The 19,282-nt window shown below is 43.2% G+C and overlaps 1 protein-coding gene across 1 annotated transcript in view; it reads right to left on the bottom strand.

Annotated features, from left to right (window-relative positions):
• The window catches only part of LOC132395075 (aurora kinase C-like), a 38,231-nt gene extending 25,271 nt beyond the window's left edge, over positions 1 to 12,960 (bottom strand). The window contains exons 1-3 of the mRNA XM_059971390.1: positions 12,839 to 12,960; positions 12,521 to 12,659; positions 416 to 476 (exon numbers count right to left, since the gene is read on the bottom strand). Of these exons, the coding sequence (XP_059827373.1) occupies positions 416 to 476; positions 12,521 to 12,659; positions 12,839 to 12,949 (311 nt within the window). The 5' untranslated portion in view covers positions 12,950 to 12,960. The remainder of the gene's footprint in view (positions 1 to 415; positions 477 to 12,520; positions 12,660 to 12,838) is intronic.
• Positions 12,961 to 19,282: the final 6,322 nt, after the last annotated feature.

Below are 19,282 nucleotides of genomic sequence, written 5' to 3'. Positions count from 1 at the left end.
AGAGTGAATGCAAGCAGGCTTTTTCCAGAGGCTAGGGGGAGAAAAAAACCAGAGGACATGTGTTAAGGGTAAAGGGGGAAAAGTTTAAAGGGAACATTGGGGGGGCGGGTTTCTTCACACAGAGACTGGTGGGAGTGTGGAATGAGCTGCCAGATGAAGTGGTAAATGCGGGCTCACTTTTAACATTTAAGAAAAACTTGGACAGGTATATGGATGAGAGGGGTATGGAGGGATATGGGCCAGGTGCTGGTCAGTGGGACTAGGCAGAAAAATGGTTCAGCACAGCCAACAAGGGCCAAAAGGCCTGTTTCTGTGCTGTAATGTTCTATGGTTCTTTCCATCTCAATTGTGTGTAGAGGTGCAGATCCAGAAAAGAAATCTCAACTCAACGCATCAGGCAAAGTGAAATACTTACTTAACCACCTGCTCCTGGCTTTCATGTGCTGTAGCAACTCTTTGAACTCCAGATCCCAAAGCTATAGAAAAAAAATGAAACCTTAGGCATCAGGCTAATTTCTACTTTGTGTTCTACAAGACATTTCACGATTTGCAGTATAATATTTCCTTCAAAGGGAAAATGGAAAAGTTTGCAGGGGAAATGTAGTCTTACTATATACTAAAAAGATGCTCAAAATCCCTTTGTTAGCAGTAAGCCGGGGATTCATTGTTATTGAAAGAGTTGCTGCTTGCTGTTAGGGTCCAGAGACAAGCCACGCCCCAGAACTGCAAAAGATTGTGGAGGGGATGACGGCTGTCAAGTTATAAGGTAGTTAATCACAGTGATTAATAACACTGCAAGAGATCAGCATCACTACCACTTAACCAACTGATACATAAATACCCTGCGCATCGTAAAAAATAGTCACACTACTCAAATAGTTAAATTACTGCAGAAAATGATTAGATATGAATGTTTACAAATGTGCTTTGTTGCAAGATAACAATATGGTCTAAACCCACATGCAGTGGCAGCGACGACATTTATAGCCCAAGGTACAGTCGATCCAGCACTGCACGAAGGATGCTTATTGACGATATTGACAATAATCCAATTTAGATATCTTAAACATAACTCAATTCTTCCAGTCAGACACTTTTAGAAATAATGTTATATTGCTTAACCACTTCAAATGTTTCACAATTAGATTGCCTTTTAATCGTCTTAACATTCAAGGGTTTATGCAGCCCCATTAATTCCAATAACACTATTCTGAATCTAGTCTCTCCCAAGCTATACGGCCCAGAACCGAACATGGTTCTCCAAGCAGAATGCAGCCTCTGGAATTGAAATGTCACTTCCACCTCACGCTCTGGACGTGCCACTCCTACACCTGTGAAACTTCAAAATACCACGTTATGAAGATTCTGTTGGTTCACAATTAACTATATCAAACACATCTGTAACACAGTACAGCACAACAGGCCCTTTGATCCATGCTTGATGTGGCAAACAATGCTCAACTACTCTCTTCTGTGTACACTATGTCCATAACCCTCCATTAGCGCTCAATCACACTCTTAAATGCCTCCAGCAGCACCCTGGGCCACACATTCCAAGTACCTGCCACAAAAATAAAGGGGATGTCCCATACATCCCCTTTAAACTTACCCTATATCACCTAAAATGCACACTCTCTGGTATTAGCACTTCATCCCTGGGAGAAATCTACTTACTGTCTATGCCTTTCAGTCTTAAATCTATCAGATCTTTCCTCAGTCTCCACCACTCCAAAGAAAATAACCGAAGTTACTTTTTAGTTTTGTGAGTACAAACTTGTATGTGCCTGTCAGAATAAAAGGTAAAGATAACAGGTCTAGGGAATCTTGGTTTTCAATAAATTTTGAGGCTCTAGCTAATAAAATGGAGATGCATTGCAGGTATAGGTCAGTAGTAACAAATAAGGTGCTTATGGAGTATGAGATGTGCAAGAGAACACTTAAGGAAATCAGGAGAGCTAAAAGAATGCATGAGGTTACCTCAGCAGAAGGCAACACCTACAGTTATGTTAGGAGCAAAAGGATTGCAAGAGACAAAATTGGTCCCCTGGAAGACCCATATGGTAATCCACGCATGAAGCCAAAGAGATGGAGTAGATCTTAAATGCATTTTTTGCATCTGTATTCATTCAGGAGATGGGCAGCGAGTCTGTAAAATTGCGACAAAACAGCTTCAAATTCATGGACTCTATACAGATTGCAGAGGAGGTGTTTGCTGTTTTGAGACAAATTAGGGTGGATAATTCCCCAGAATACAAGGTGTTCCCTCAGACCCTATGGGAGACAAGTATAGAAATTGCCAGGGCCCTAGCAGAGGTGAAGTACCAGAGGATTGGAGGACAGCCAATGTTGTTTAAGAAAGGCTCTAAAAAATAAACCAGGGAATTATAGGCTGGTGAGCCTGACATCAGTAGTGGGAAAGTTATTGGAAGGTATTTTCAGGGACCAGATGTACGAGTATTTGGAGAAGGAAGTCTGAGAATCGGAACGGGAGTACAGCGGGACCCATTTTGATTTTTTCTTCTCATCGGAGTTAAGAGAGGCGGGACTGAGCAGGCGGGTGACATCGGGCAATGAAGCGCGGAAGATTTAAAAGGAACCCAGCCTTATACAACGGGCAGCCTAGTGAGCCAGGAGCAGAGTGAAGGCTTAAGGGCTTTGGCTCAACGGGCTTAGGCAAGGTAGGTTGAGGTTTCAGTTTTTCCTGTTATTTGAGGAAAGGGGAATTATGAGTGAGGGCAGCTTGTTCTCAGTGTCAGATGTGGGAGGTCCTGGAGTCTCCTATCCTCCCAGAAGTCCACATCTGTGCCAGGTGCGCTGAGCTGCAGCTCCTAAAGGACTGTGTTATGGAACTGGAGCAGCAGCTCGATGACCTTCGTCTGGTCAGGGAGAGTGAGGAGTTGATAGAGAGGAATTACAGGCAGGTGGTCACACCGGGACCACGGGAGGCAGACAGGTGGGTCACAGTTAGGAGGGGGAAGGGGAAGAATCAGGTACTAGAGAGTACCCCAGCGGCTGTACCCCTTGACAATAAATACTCCTGTTTGAGTACTGTTGGGGGGGACAGCCTACCTGGGGAAAGCAACAGTGGCCATGCCTCCACCACAGAGTCCGGCCCTGTAGCTCAGAAGGGTAGGGAAAGGAAGAGGAAGGCTGTAGTAATAGGAGACTCGATAGTTAGGGGGTCAGATAGGAGATTCTGTGGACGACGTCAGGAGACCTGGATGGTAGTTTGCCTCCCTGGTGCCAGGGTCCGGGATGTTTCTGATCGTGTCCAAGATATCCTGAAGAGGGAGGGTGAGGAGCCAGAGGTCATGGTACATATAGATACCAATGACATAGGTAGGAAAAGAGAAGAGGTCCTGAAAGGAGAATGTAGGGAGTTAGGTAGGGAGTTGAGAAGAAGGACCACAAAGGTGGTAATCTCGGGATTACTGCCTATGCCACATAACACTGAGAGCAGGAATGGAATGAGGTGGAGGATAAATGCGTGGCTGAGGGATTGGAGCAGGGGGCAGGGATTCAAGATTCTGGATCATTGGGACCTCTTTTGGGGCAGGTGTAACCTGTACAAAAAGGATGGGTTGCACTTGAATCCTAGGAGGACCAATATCCTGGCAGGAAGATTTGTTAAGGCTACTGGGCAGACCTCAAACCAGAATGGTTGGGGGGTGGGAATCAAATTGAAGAGACTAGGATAGAGGAGGTTAGTTCACAAATAGAGAAAGCTAGTAGACAGTGTGTGAGGGAGGATAGGCAGGTGATAGAGAAGGGGAGTGCTCAGACCGAAGGTGTATGGGAGAAGGAAGAAAAAGACAATGAAGTTGTTTGCACCGTTAGGGATAAACAGAGAGGAAGAGGAGGAGAATTTCTTAAACGCATCTATTTTAATGCTGGGAGCATTGTAAGAAAGATGGATGAGCTTAGAGCATGGATTGATACCTGGAAATATGTTGTAGCTATTAGTGAAACATGGTTGCAGGAGGGGTGTGGTTGGCAACCAAATATTCCTGGATTTTGTTGCTTCAGATGTGATAGAATCGGAGGGGCAAGAGGGGGAGGTGTCGCATTGCTTGTCAGAGAAAATATTATACCGGTGCTTTGGCAGGATAGATTAGAGGGCTCGTCTAGGGAGGCAGTCTGGGGTGAATTGAGGATTGGGAAAGGTGTAGTAACACTTATAGGGGTATATTATAGACCACCTAATGAGGAATGAGAATTCGAGGAGCAAATTCGTAAGGAGATAGCAGGTATTTGTAGTAAGCACAAGATTGTGATTGTGGGAGATTTTAATTTTCCACACATAGACTGGGAAGCCCATACTGTAAAAGGGATGGATGGTTTGGAGTTTGTAAAATGTGTGCAGGATAGTTTTTTGCAGCAATACATAGAGGTACCAACTAGAGAAGGGTCAGTGATGGATCTTCTGTTAGGGAATGAGATAGGTCCGGTGACGGAGGTATGTGTTGGGGAGCACTTCGGGTCCAGTGATCACAATACCATTAGTTTCGATATAATTATGGAGAAGGATAGGACTGGACCCAGGGTTGAGATTTTTGATTGGAGAAAGGCTAACTTTGAGGAGATGCGAAAGGATTTAGAAGGAGTGGATTGGGACAATTTGTTTTATGGGAAGGATGTAATAGAGAAATGGAGGTCATTTAAAGGTGAAATTTTGAGGGTACAGAATCTTCATGTTCCTGTTAGGTTGAAAGGAAAAGTTAGAAGTTGGAGAGAGCCATGGTTTCCTAGGGATATTGGAAACTTGGTTAGGAAAAAGAGATATCTACAATAAATATAGATAGCATGGAGTAAATGAGGTGCTCGAGGAATATAAAGAATGTAAAAAGAATCTTAAGATAGAAATTAGAAAAGCTAAAAGATACGAGGTTGCTTTTGCAAGTAAGGTGAAAATAAATCCGAAGGGTTTCTACAGTTATATTAATAGCAAAAGGATAGTGAGGGATAAATTTGGTCCCTTAGAGAATCAGAGTGGACAGCTATGTGTGGAGCCGAAAGAGATGGGGGAGATTTTGAACAATTTCTTTTCTTTGGTATTCACGAAGGAGAAGTATATTGAATTGTATAAGGTAAGGGAAACAAGTAGGGAAGTTATGGAAACTATGACGATTAAAGAGGAGGAAGTACTGGCACTTTTAAGGAATATAAAAGTGGATAAATCTCTGAGTTCTGACAGGATATTCCCTAGGACCTTGAGGGAAGTTAGTATAGAAATAGCAGGGGCTCTGACAGAAATATTTCAAATGTCATTAGAAACGGAGATGGTGCCAGAGGATTGGCGTATTGCTCATGTTGTTCCATTGTTTAAAAAGGGTTCTAAGAGTAAACCTAGCAATTATAGGTCTGTAAGTTTGATGTCAGTGGTGGGTAAATTAATGAAAAGTATTCTTAGAGATGGTATAAATAATTATCTAGATAGACAGGGTCTGATTAGGAACAGTCAACATGGATTTGTGTGAGGAAGGTCATGTTTGACAAATCTTATTGAATTTTTTGAAGAGGTTACTAGGAAAGTTAATGAGGGTAAAGCAGTGGATGTTGTCTATATGGACTTCAGTAAGGCCTTTGACAAGGTTCCACACGGAAGGTAAGTTAGGAAGGTTCAATCGTTAGGTATTTACATTGAAGTAGTAAAATGGATTCAACAGTGGCTAGATGAGAGATGTCAGACAATAGTGGTGAATAACTGTTTGGCAGGTTGGAGGCCAGTGACCAGTGGTGTCTCTCAGGGATCTGTACTGGGTTCAATATTGTTTGTCATATACATTAATGATCTGGATGATGGGGTGGTAAATTGGATTAGTAAGTATGCAGATGATACTGAGATATGTGGTGTTGTGGATAATGAAGTAGGTTTTCAAAGCTTGCAGAGAGATTTAGGCCAATAAGAAGAGTGGGCTGAAAGATGGCAGATGGAGTTTAATGCTGGTAAGTGTGAGGTGCCCATTTTGGTAGGACTAATCAAAATAGGACATACATGGTAAATGGTAGGGCATTGAGGAATGCAGTAGAACAGAGTGATATAGGAATAATGGTGCATAGCTCCCTGAAGGTGGAATCTCATGTGGATAGGGTGGTGAAGAAAGCTTTTGTTATGCTGGTCCTTATAAATCAGAGCATTGAGTATAGGAGTTGGGATGTAATGTTAAAATTGTACAAGGTATTAGTGAGGAAAAATTTGGTGTATTGTGTACAGTTCTGGTCACTAAATTATTGGAAAGATGTCAATAAAATAGAGTACAGAGGAGATTTACTAGAATGTTACCTGGGTTTCAGCACCCAAGTTACAGAGAAAGATTGAACAAGTTAGGTCTTTATTCTTTGAACCATAGAAGGTTGAGGGGGAACTGGATAGAGATATTTAAAATTATGAGGGGGATAGATAGAGTTGAGTGGATAGGCATTTTCCATTGAGAGTAGGGGAGATTCAAACAAGAGGACGAGTTGAGAGTTAAGGGGCAGAAATCTAGGGGTAACATGAGGGGGAATTTCTTTACTCAGAGAGTGGTAGCTGTGTGGAACGAGCTTCCATTAGAACTGGTAGAGGCAGGTTCAATATTGTCATTTAAATAAAAATTGGATAGGTATATGGACAGGAAAGGAATGGAGGGTTATGGGCTGAGTGCAGGTCGGTGGGACTAGGTGAGAGTAAGCATTCAGCATGGACTAGAAGGGCCGAGATGTCCCGTTTCTGTGCTATAATTGTTACATGGTTATAGTATTTGGATATACATGATCTGATTAAGGATAGTCAGCATGGCTTTGTGTGTGGTAGGTCGGGTTTAACCAATCTTATAATTTTTTAAAGTAAGTTAGGAAGGGGTTATGTCTAAGGTCAAGTGTTCTGCTCTGGGTATAAGATGTGGGATTTCTGGGAGACTACCAGCCTCCCCAATGACCACATCTGCCCCAAGTGCATCGAGATGCAGCTTCTTGGAGACAATGTTAAGGAACTGGAGCTGCAGCTTGATGATTTTCGGCTTGTTAGGGAACGAGAAGAGATGAAGAAAGGAGCTATAGGAAGGTAGTCACCCCAAGGCTACAGGAGAGAAAAGGACAACATCAGATAGTGGAAAGCACCCCTGGAACTGTCCCCCTCAACAATTAAGTATGCCATTTTGAGTACTGTGGGGAGTAAGAAGATGATAACCTACCTGGGGGAAGCAACAGTGGCCATGCCTTTGGCACTGAGTCTGGCTTTGACTTTCAGAAGGGTAGGAAACTAACGAGGATGGCAGCAGTAATAGGGGACTCTACAGTTAGGGGGACAGATAAGCGATTCTGGGGACACTTTAAAGAAACACATGTGGTAGTTTGCCTCCCAGGTGCCAGGGCCCTTGATGTTTCTGAGGAGCCAGAAGTCACGGTACAAAAGATAGCCAGAAAAAGGAAGATGGTCCTGAACACAGAATCCAGGGAGTTAGGAAGGAAGCAAGGGTAGTAACCTTGGGATCGCTGACTGTGAGGATAGGAATAGAATGAGGTGGCAGATAAATGTGTGGCCGAAGAACTGGAGTGGGGACAGGGATTCAGATTTCTGGATAATTGGGATCTCTTCTGGGGTAGATGTGACCTGTATGAAAGGGTTGGGTTGCACTTGAATCTGAGGGTGACCAATATCCTTGCAGGCAGGTTTGCTAGAGCTGTTGGGAGTGGTTTAAACTATTATGGCAGGGGGATGGGAACCAGTATCATGGTGCTGAGGATGAGCCAGCAGGTTTACAAGTAGATGATGAATGTAAGGAAGGATAAGCAAATGAATGGGTACAAATGCAGACAGAGCAGAGGAGCAGATAGGGAGACAAATTCTAGAAAGGTATAACAGGGTTATTGTGGTGGGAGATTTTTATTTCCCAACTATCAATTAGCATGTCCCTAGAGAGGGGTTCAGATGGGGTGGAGTTTGTTAGGTGTGTTCAGGAAGGTTTCTTGACACAATATGCAGATAAGCCTACAAGAGGAGAGACTGTATTTGATCTGGTATTGGGAAATGAACCTGGTCAGGTGTCAGGTCTCTCAGTGGGAAAACATTTGAGATAGTGATCACAATTCTATCTCCTTTCCCATAGCACTGGAGGGGGATAGGAACAGACAAGTTAGGAAAGCGTTTAATTGTAGTAAAAAGGAAATATGAAGCTATTAGGCAGCAACTTGGAAGCATAAATTGGAAACAGATGTTCTCAGGGAAGCGTGCAGAAGAAATGGGGCAAACGTTCAGGGGATATTAGCGTGGAGTTCTGCATAGGTAGGTTCCAATGAGGCAGGGGAAGGGTGGTAGGGTACAGGAACTGTGGTGTACAAAGGTTGTTGTAAATCTAGTCAAGAAGAAGAGCTTACGGAAGGTTCAAAAAACTAGGTAACGATAGAGATCTAGAAGATTACAAGGCTAGCAGGAAGGAGCTTAAGAATGAAATTAGGAGGGCCATGAAAAGGCCTTGGCAGACAGGGTTCAGGAAAACCCTAAGGTATTCTGCAAGTAGGTGAAGAGCAAAAGGATGAGGTGTTTTAGAATCGGACGAATCAAATGTGACAGTGGAAAAGTGTGTATGGAACCAGAAGAGATGGCACAGGTACTTAATGAATACTTTGCTTCAGTATTCACTACAGAAAAGGATCTTGGTGATTGTAGTGATGACTTGCAGTGGACTGAAAAGCTTGAGCATGTAGATATTACGGAAGAGGATGAGCTGGAGCTTTTGGAAAGCATCAAGTTGGATAAGTCACTGGGACCAGACAAGATGTACCCCAGGCTACTGTGGGAGGCAAGGGAGGAGATTGCTGAGCCTCTGGTAATGATCTTTGTATCATCAATGGGGATGGAAGATGTTCCAGAGGACTGGAGGTTTGCGGTTGTTGTTCCCTTATTCAAGAAAGGGAGTGGAAATAGCCCAGGAAATTATAGGCCAGTAAGTCTTACTCCAGTGGTTGGTAAGCTGATGGAGAAGATCCTGAGAGGCAGGATTTATGAACATTTGGAGAGACATAACATGATTAGGAATAGTCAACATGACTTTGTCAAAGGCTGGTTGTGCCTTGTGAGTCTGATTTGTTCTTTTTTGAGGATATGACTATACACATTGATGAAGGAAGAGCAGTAGATGTAGTGTATATGGATTTCAGCAAGGCATTTGATAAGATACCCCATGCAAGGCCTATTGAGAAAGTAAAGAGGCATAGGATCCAAGGGGACATTGCTTTGTGGATCCAGAACTGGCTTGCCCACAAAAGTCAAAGAATGGTTATAGACAGGTCATGTTCTGCATGGAGGTCGGTAGGAGTATTGAGACCTCTTCTTTTCACAATGTTTGTCAATGATTTAGATAATGGTTTTATAGCAATGTTTGCAGATGATAGGTGGAGGGGTAGATAGTGCTGAGGAAGCAATGCGATTGCAGCAGGACTTAAACTGGAAGAATGGACAAAAAAATGGCAGATGGAATAGTGATGGAAAATGTATGATTATGCATTTTGGTCAAAGGAACAGAGAGTTGCGAATCTGTGGAATGCTCTGCCAAAGACTGTGGTGGATGCCAAGCCCGTGGGTATATTTAAAGCGGAAGTTGATAGTTTCTTGAATGGTCAGGGCATCAAAGGATATGGCAAGACAGGTGGATTGGGTTGAACGGGATCCGGGATCAGCCAGAGCAGACTTGATGGGCTGAATGTCTAATTTTGTTCCCATGTCTTATGGCCTTACCAGAAAAGTTGATGAAGGTAAGGCAGTGGATGTTATCTTCATGGACTTTAGCAAGGATTTGACAAGGTCCGACATGGGAGGTTGGTCAAAAAGGTTCAGTTGCTTGGCATTCAAGATGAGGTAGTAAATTGGATTAGACATTGGCTTTGTGGGAGAAGCCAAAGCAGATGGTTGCTCCTCTGGTGGTGTGTTGCAGGAATTGGTGCTGGGTCTACTGTCATTTGTCATCTGTATCAACAATCTGAATGATAATACAGTTAACTGGATTAACAAATTTATGGCTGACACCAACATTGGGGGTGTACTGGACAGCAAGGAAGACTACCAAAGCTTGCAGCAGGATTTTGCTCAGCTGGAAAATGGTAGATGGAATTTAACGTAACCAGTGTGAGGTTTTCCAATTCGGTTGGACCAACCAGGGTAGCTCCGACACAGTGAACAGTAGGGCACTCAGGCTTGCAGCAGAACAAAGGGGTCTGGAAATACATGTCTATAATTCATTGGAAGTGGTGTCACAGATCAATAGGGTTATAAAGAAAACTTTTGGCACATTAGCCTCTATAAAACAAAGTATGTAAACATAACATCCAGGAGATGGGAGGTTATGTTTAAGCTGTACGAGACATCTGTGATGCCTAATTTGGAGTATCGTGTGCAGTTCTGGTCACCTGCCTAAAGGAAAGATGTAAATAAGGTTGAAAGAGTACAGAGAAAATCTACAAGGTCTGAAGGACTTCAGGTACTCTATATGGAAATATTTAATAGGTCAGGAATAGCTCAAGAAAGAAATTAGGAGAGCAAAAAGGGACCATGAGAAGGCCTTGGCAGACAGGATTACGGAAAATCCCAAGACATTCTATAAGTATGTTAAGAGGATAAGACCAGAGAGAATAGGACCAATCAAGTGTGACAGTGGAGAAGTATGTACAGAACCAGAGGAGACAGCAGAGGTATTTAATGAGTACTTTGCTTCAGTATTCACTACAGAAAAGGATCCTGGCAATTGTAGGGTTAAATTAGAGTGGACTGCAATGTATTAAGTTGGGTAAGTCACTGGGACCGGACAAGATGTACCCCAAGCTACTGTGGTAGCAAGGGAAGAGATTGCTGAACCTCTGGCAAAGATCTTTGAACGAGAGAGGTTCCAGAGGATTGGAGAGTTGTGGATGTTGTTCCATCATTCAAGAAAGGGAGTAGAGATAGCCTAGGAAACTATAGACCAGTGAGTCTTACTTCAGTAGTTGGTAAGTTGATGGAGAAGATACTGAGAGGCAGGATTTATGAACATTAGGAGAGGCATAATATGATTAGGAAAAGTCAGCATGGCTTTGTCAAAGGCAGGTCATGCCTTACAAGACTGATTGAATTTTTTGAGGATGTGACTAAACACCACTGATGAAGGAAGAGCAGTAGATGTAGTGTATATGGATTTCAGCAAGGCATTTGACAAGGTACCCCATGCAAGGCTTCTTGAGAAAGTAAGGAGGCATGGGATCCAAGGGGACATTGCTTTGTGGATTCAGAACTGGCTTGCCCACAGGAGGCAAAGAGTGGTTGTAGACAGGTCATGTTCTGCATGGAGACCGATGACCAGAGGTGTGCCTCAGGGATCTATTCTTGAACCCTTACTCTTTATGATTTTTATAAATGACCTGGATGAAGAAGTGGAGGGATGGGTTAGTAAATTTGCTGATGCCACAAAGTTTGGGGGTGCTGTGGATAGTGTGGAGGTTACAACAGGACATTGATAGGATGCAAAATTGGGCTGAGAAGTGGAAAATGGAGTTCAACCCAGATAAGTGTGAGGTGTTTCAAATATGAGGTAGGTCAAATATGATAGAAGAATATAGTATTAATGGTAAGACTCTTGGCAGTGTGGAGGATCAGAGGATCTTGGGGTCCCAGTCCATAGGACACTCAAAGCTGCTGCGCAGGTTGACTCTGTGGTTAAGAAGGCATATGATACATTGGCCTTCATCAATTGTGAGATTGAGTTTAGGAGTTGAGAGGTAATGTTGCAGTTATATAGGACCCTGGTCAGACCCCACTTGGAGTTCTGGTCACCTCACTATAAGGAGGATGTAGGAACCATAGAAAGGGTGCAGAGGAGATTTACAAGGATGTTGCCTGGATAGGGGAGCATGCCTTAGGAAAGTAGGTTGAGGGAACTCGGCCTTTTCTCCTTGGAGCAAAGGAGGATGAGAGGCATTGATCGTGTGGATAGCCAGAGTCGGCTAGTACAAGAGGACACAGTTTTGAAGGTGCTTGGAAGTAGGTATAGAGATGTCAGGGTTTTTTAAAAAAACACAGAGAGAATGGTGAGTGTGTGTAACGGGCTACAGCCAACAGTGGTGGAGGCAGATACGATAGGGTCTTTTAACATACTCCTGGACAGGTATATGGAGCTCAGAAAAATAGAGGACTATGGGTAACCCTAGGTAATTTCTCAGGTAAGGACATATTCGGCACAGCTTTGTGGGCTGAAGGGTCTGTGTTGTGCTGTAGGTTTTCTACATTTCTATAGCATAAAAGCCAGAACCAACAGGCTCCGGATAGCTTCTTCCAGGGCACCAGAATGAATAATTCACACTGATACAATTATATTTCTAAGCTATATTGACTGTCCTATTGCATATTGTATATCTTACTGTACATACTATTTATTACAAATTACTATTAATTTGTGCATTCAGAAGCAAGGTACATTTTTTTACTCATGTACGTGAAGAATGTAAGGAATAAAGTTAATTCAATGGTCCTGTGCCTGCAATTCCCAGTCATCTCAGCAAACACGAAATGCTGTACCTGTTGCTGGTGTTGCTACTGTAGAAACTTTAGACATGTTTCTCAAAGATAATAGTGAAGATGATGCAGAAATACACGGCCCACTCAGCTGTTTCGTCAAGAGGTACTTTGGACTGCCAAACCTATCTGGAGTCGGAGGCTGTGGAAGGGAGAGATCTTGATGAAGGAGAGTGCTACATAACTCCATTCCCCACCAATCTCCCTCACCGCCTGCTCCACCCCTCCTACCCCAATCGCGGCTCTCGCCCGTGGCCACCCCCAATCCTCGTTCACACCCACTCCCCCCACCACCACCATCTCGGCCCCCTCCTCCCACACCTTGAGTCCAGGACGCTGAGGATCGTGATTCTCCTTCGAGGTCATTCCGGAACAAGGCGCGACGGTGAACGGTCGCTCTCCAACCGCTCCGCCGCTCAGTTCAAACCCCATCAACCCTTCCTTCATTGGTTGCTTGGAAAATAAAACCTCACCAATGATTGGGTAATCACGCCATCACGTGATAACTCATCTTCCAATCGTATTTGCCACCGACCGGAAATAAAACCCTACCTCCCATTGATAAATCCGCCAATGGGCGTGCAGTGTTTCGGTACACCCGAACGACCGGAAGCGGCTCGTTCATGAAATGTGTTTCAATCCCAAACTCTGCAAACTAACAGTACTGCTCTCAGTTCAGGGTTCTTCTCCCGCGGGTAGGGGCAACTATACGGAATAACATAGTGCCACTGGGGTGGCAAAATGTGTGGAAATGTAAAAACCGGAATGGAAACTTTTGTAAAGGATTGAGAGTCATTGAATGGTTTAATGTACATAATTTTATTTCTGAATAAAGTGTATTTTGTTTAAAAAAAAGTGCTGCTCTCTCCCCGACCACGATACAGCATCCAAAACCTTTAACGCTCGAACACCACAGTACTAACACTCCGAGTGGTTGTAACCTCATCCTTCTCCACTTGGCCTCTACTCTGGCATGGTGCAGCGGGTGTCGCTGTGCCTATCCAGCCGTGGACAACCATTACCAGTGTTCTCACAAGACCTAATCTGACAATCCCCAATTCCAATTTACATACATCATCTGAAAACCTGGTTCTAAACCTCACTTGCACCGCTTTACAGTTTCTGAACAGTCAGATTGCTTGTCACTGCGAAAGAGAAAGGAGCTGGCCGAAGTTGATTAGAAGGGGTGATGGCAGAACAGCAATGGCTGGAGTTTTTGAGAGCAATTCGGAATAGATTCATCCAAACGATATACTCTAAGGGGTGATAAAAACAACCGTAGCTGACAATGGAAGTCAAAGACAGTATAAAAGCAAAAGAGAAGGAATATAATATAGAAAAAATTAGTGGGAAGCTCTCAGAAACCAACAGAAGCAACTAAAAAGACGATAAGGGAATAATAGGTTAAACGTGAGAATAAACTGGTCAATAATAGGAAAAAGGAAGCTGGTCCAGGGTTTTCAGCATTCGCATGTGGGATACAAGGTAAGCCAAAAAATAGCATCCCACCCAATTTCTGTGTCCCATGGCTAGCTGTCTCTCCTGGGAGCTGCAAGTAGGCCCTTTCCCTGCAAACCCATTGAGTTCCGTTCAGGGGGCGTGGTGGTTTGGCCGTTGTATAAATGGCACAAGTGCTACTACCCAGAATGTACGTCTATTTACATTTGAAATTACAGTAGCAGATACTATTTGCTGGTTGGTCAGATCTGACAATGTTAGAGGGCCATAATGTCTGGCCTCCCCACTGAATGACTTTTTCTGGGGGGTGGGGGAATGTACCAACTATCAAAGCAGTGCCTCACATCACTGGTGCAATTCTGAGCCTCACTCGTCTGAGTGTCATTAGAAAAGGCACAGACTGTCTGACTGTTGTTCACTGCTGTTCAGTGGAATGGCCATTAGGGGAAGCCCTATCTTCCTTTCAGGAGGAATTGCTGCACACACCCAGCAGGCAGATGAGTTAGTTTTCCCAGCATAACTATAGCAAAGCAAGAGGAAGGTGTTTGGCTTGGATAAGATTACAGTAACAGCTTAGTCATGAATGTACACATTTGACGTGTCCTAGATATGTCCATTTCGGAAGTCCTTGTAACCTGACTGCTGTCGGAGTGGTCAGTAACACTTGGTAGGGTCCTTTCCAGCAAGGCTCAAGCTTCTTTCTAAGACGGTTCTTTACAAGAACAAAGTCTCCTGGGCAGACTCGATGTTCATTTTCCAGTTCCTGTCCTTCCCAGTGGGCCTCCTTCACCTGCGAATGCAAGAACTGGAAAGATTTGGCTAGTGCCAGGATATACATAGAAATATAGAAAACCTGCAGCACCACACAGGCCTTTCGGCCCACAATGCTGTGCCGAACATGAACGTACTTTAGAAGTTACCTAGGGTTACCTATAGCCCTCTATTTTTTTAAGCTCCTGTACCTATCCAGGAGTCTCTTAAAAGACCGTATTGTTTCCGCCTCCACCACTGTCACCGGCAGCCCATTCCACACACTCACCACTCTCTGCATAATTAGACTTAACCCTGACATCTCCTCTGTACCTCCTTCCAAGCACATTATAACTTTGCCCTCTTGTGGCAACCATTTCAGCCCAGGAGAAGAGCCTCTGACTACCCATATGATCAATGCTTCTCCTCATCTTATACACCCCTATCAGGTCACCTTTCATCCTCTGTCACTCCAAGGAGAAAAGGCCAATAGTTGCATTCGACATTTAATTCAAGTCCATCTCAGGTAATTTTGTGGTCAGCAAGACAGCCTTCTGGGGGTTCCTAATGGTCTGCCATATACTACATCGGCTGCCAACAGACCATGTTTGGTCTGATAATGAGTTCTCATCTAGAACAAGACTATCGGTAGCACTTTGAGCCAACATCAAGAATTACAAGTTAATACTTATAGCAGTACACGCATGGTAATCCGGTAAAATCGAGCTGTAGTTGGCAGAAAGGGTATCTTGGCAATGGGGTATATCCTTATGGGCATGGGGTGTCTTTTCCTGGATGAAGTTCTTGACATATCAGACATTGTCTAGCAAAATTCTCTGCTACTTTCTCCAGGTCCACAAAAGGAGGGAATGAGGAATTATATGCAGAATTAAAAGGGCTAAAACCTATCTGACTTATTGGCAGTTTGACAAGTCGTGCTGAGAATAATGTAGGAACAAAGAAGTGACTGTTCCATGAGAAGGCTTCTCTGTCTACCCTTATCAAAATATGTTCTAACAATGTATATCAACAGCTCCAGACGTATATTCTGGGCAAGGGTTGCAAGTTTCCCCAGGCTCTGGAGTTCAACTGAGTACACAAGCTTGCTAATAAATAGTATGTACTTTTAAGTAAGCTGTATTTGACAATTATTCCCTGGGTCTGAACCTAAAGACCTCTGGTAGAGGGGCAGATTGACACATGCAGTACATCGTCCTTCATTTCTGCCAGGTACGAGATACCAGCATTCACCACAGCTCCTCACCCCTTTCCATGGAACCCAGGTTGGTAACCCGTGTTCAAAACTTACCTATTCATTTTCTTGTCCTAGCACTTGTTAAAATGCTCTTAATGTGTCTGCCTTAAATTTGTGCCAGTTTAAAGCAGCAAGACCAAGCAGAGGTTAGGCAACAATTTTCCAGCGTATCTTTGTTTTGTGCACAATAGCAATCTTCAGCTCCTAGTTGCATGCTATTTCAGTTATTACGTATGAGGTTTCAGGGTACTTGGAGGCACATGATCAAATAGGCTGAAATAAGCAGGATTTCCTTAAGGGGAAATCTTACCTGAAAAATCTGATGGAATTCTTTGAGGAATTAACAGGCAGGATAGACAAAGGAGTCAGTAGATGTTGTTTACTTGGATTTTCAGAAGGCCTTTGACATAAGGCTGCTAAAGATGATAAGTGTCCATGCTATTACAGCAAAGATAGTAGCATGGATAGAAGGTAGTCTGATTGGCAGGAGGCAAAGGGTGGGAATAAAGTGGGTCTTTTCTGGTGTGCTGCAGGTGACTAGTGTTGGTGTTGAAACCACTCCCCCCCCCCCACATTATATCTTAATGATTTGGATGGCAGAAATGATGGTTTTGTGGCATAGTTTGTGGATGATACAAAGATAGGTGGAGGAGAAGGAAATATTGAGGAAGCAGGGATTCTGTGGAAGGACAGATTAGAAGAATGGGCAACAAAGTGGGAGATGGAACAGTGTTGGGAAGTGTATGGTAATGTACTTTGGTAGAAGGAATAAAGGCATAGACTATTTTCTAAATAGGGAGCAAATTCAGAAATCAGAGGTGCAAAGGATTTGGAAATCCTTGTGTAGAACTCCATAATGGTGGTGTCAATGGTGAGGAAGGTCAATGCAAAGTTACCATTCATTTCAACAGGACTAAAATATAAAGGGATGTAATGCTAAGGTTTTGTAAGACATTGTTCAGCCCACACTTGGAATATGCTGAGCACCTTTGTGCCCCTTAAGAAAGGATGTTTTGGTATTGGAGGAGGTTCACAAGCATGATCCCGGAATGAAAAGTTTGTTGGCTTTGGATCTGTACTCACTGGGGTTTAGAAAAATTAAGGCAGATATTATTGAAACCCATTAAATATTGAACAGCCAAGGTAAGAGTGGTCTTGGAGAGGATGCTTTTCCACAGTGGTAGAGCCTTTGACCAGAGGGCTCATCTTCAGAATATGAGGATGTCCCTTTAGTACAGAGATGAGGTGCAATTTCTTTAGCCAGAGTGAGAAAGTGGTGAATTTGTGGAATTCAGTGCCAAAGGCAGCTGTGGAGGCCAGTCATTAAGTGTATTTAATAGAGGCTGATAGGTTCTTGTCTACCAAGGGTGTCAAGGGTTATAGTTAGAAGGCAGGAGAATAGAGTTTTGTGGGATAATAAATCTGCCACAGTGGACTGGCAGAGCAGACATGACAGGCTGAATAGCCTAATTCTTTTCCTATGTCTTATGGAAATATTGAGAACACCATGTTTGGACTTTGTCACAGACTGCTTTCCCTAACCACTAACTCAATCTTTTTCTCTTGCAAAAGTCTGAAATTGAAAGTTTGGGGCTCATTTTTGATCAACAGATGAAGTTAGACCATGCTTGAACCTTCATTCCTAACATCTATTTCTTCCTCCATAACATTGCCAGACCTTGCTGCTGATCCAGGTCAGCAGAGGCTGACAATTGGATCTAGAACTCATTTTCTTCAAATCCATGGTTTGATCAGCCCACATTTGTAGCTTTTGTGCAACACCTGTATCTCCCAGTTGGTGTTCTGGAATTATCTCAGCCTTGATGTTGATGATTATACCTGCTCCGAGGTCTGGAGTTATATTCAACAAGAACAGGTAGGGCGTAATTCAACCTAGTGTCATCACTGTTCTGCATGGAGGCACGGCCACGCAGTAACTGGAATGCTCCCACACACACACAGCCTTTGCTGCCGCGCAGATGGAATTCAACGCAGCTAGAAAAAGTTTACTAAATGTGGAAGATTTTCTTTATTGTGTGGCATTTCAGTGTACCCTTCAACTAATAAATAAAATGTGAATTTTCAATTTTCATTTTAAATATTCACAGCATGTATATTACAAAAGAACAATTTAAAGGTTCACGTAGTTTTCAGGCCATGTAAAAATTTCCTGTTCAGAGCAGTGGTTGGTCTGCACAGCTGTTTGGAAAATTAAAGGGAACATTGCATGCACAGTGACAAATTACCTGACCCAAGGAACTGTATGAATCCAAGTTGTTGTTGAGTGCCACTACAAGCCTGTGGAGCTTGGACCAAGGTGAAACAACCCCCTCCCTGTTCAGACACTCGTTCTCTACCACCTGTCCCTCAGCGTTTCACCTTTGCCATTCTAAACATCCTTTGCTCCTGCCAGAACTACAAACTGTCTCTCCGCTCCATGTTGACAAATACAGTACTGTGCAGAAGTATTTGGCACCCTAGCTATGTGCTGTAGGTATTATGGTTGGTACTTAAATATGCAAAAGATGGGATTGAGAAGAGCACAAAGTTTCTGTTGGATTAATATTTGTATACAACGAGTCAATTTCTATACAAAAGTAGTATACCATTGTTCAAACCAGAACAGTTTGGCAACTCCTTATGCACAAAGTAAATAGTGTGATTGAAGGACAGCAGGTTGTCAGAGTCCAGTTGATCAACAGCAACGCAAGTACAATTATGACATTTAAAAAGCTTTAGAGCAGGGGTTCCTCACCTGGGGCCCACGGCATAAAATGTATGGGAGCCACTACTTTATAGATGGATATGGGCCAAATGGGCCTGCTTCATTATCACAGACTTGGTAAAGGGTCCGTTTCCAGGCTGTGTAGTTCTATGACTCCAATCACTTGATTATCTTAAACTCCCAAAAAAAATTTGAATACACTATTTCAGGGCTTCCAGAACCTTCTTGAAATAGTTTTCATTTCAGTCCTAAACTAACCTCAGACACGATCTGTGATTCTAGTCACTTCAAACAAGGCAGACAACATTCCAGTTGTAAAATGTTTGTGCATTTCAACCAGATCACCTCATTCTTCTCATTTCAAATGGGTACAGAGTCCATCTGCTTAAGAGTGGCAGATTAGGGAAATTCCACCTTTTCCAGGAATTCTTTCCACTCTTTTCACTGTGTAATAGGATCAACCTGGAAAAGCCTTATTGTACATACTGTCATAACTTCTTTCCTCCAAGTCAACTCAAGTTCCGACTAACATGGCCAAACCTGCTTTATCGAAATTCATGAACAAGATTATACAAAG

The sequence above is a fragment of the Hypanus sabinus genome, chromosome 6 (genome assembly GCF_030144855.1).
Source record: "Hypanus sabinus isolate sHypSab1 chromosome 6, sHypSab1.hap1, whole genome shotgun sequence".
NCBI classification, from domain to species: domain Eukaryota; kingdom Metazoa; phylum Chordata; class Chondrichthyes; order Myliobatiformes; family Dasyatidae; genus Hypanus; species Hypanus sabinus.
Note: the sequence above shows the minus strand (reverse complement) of the source record. Positions and strands in the feature narration are given on the sequence as shown.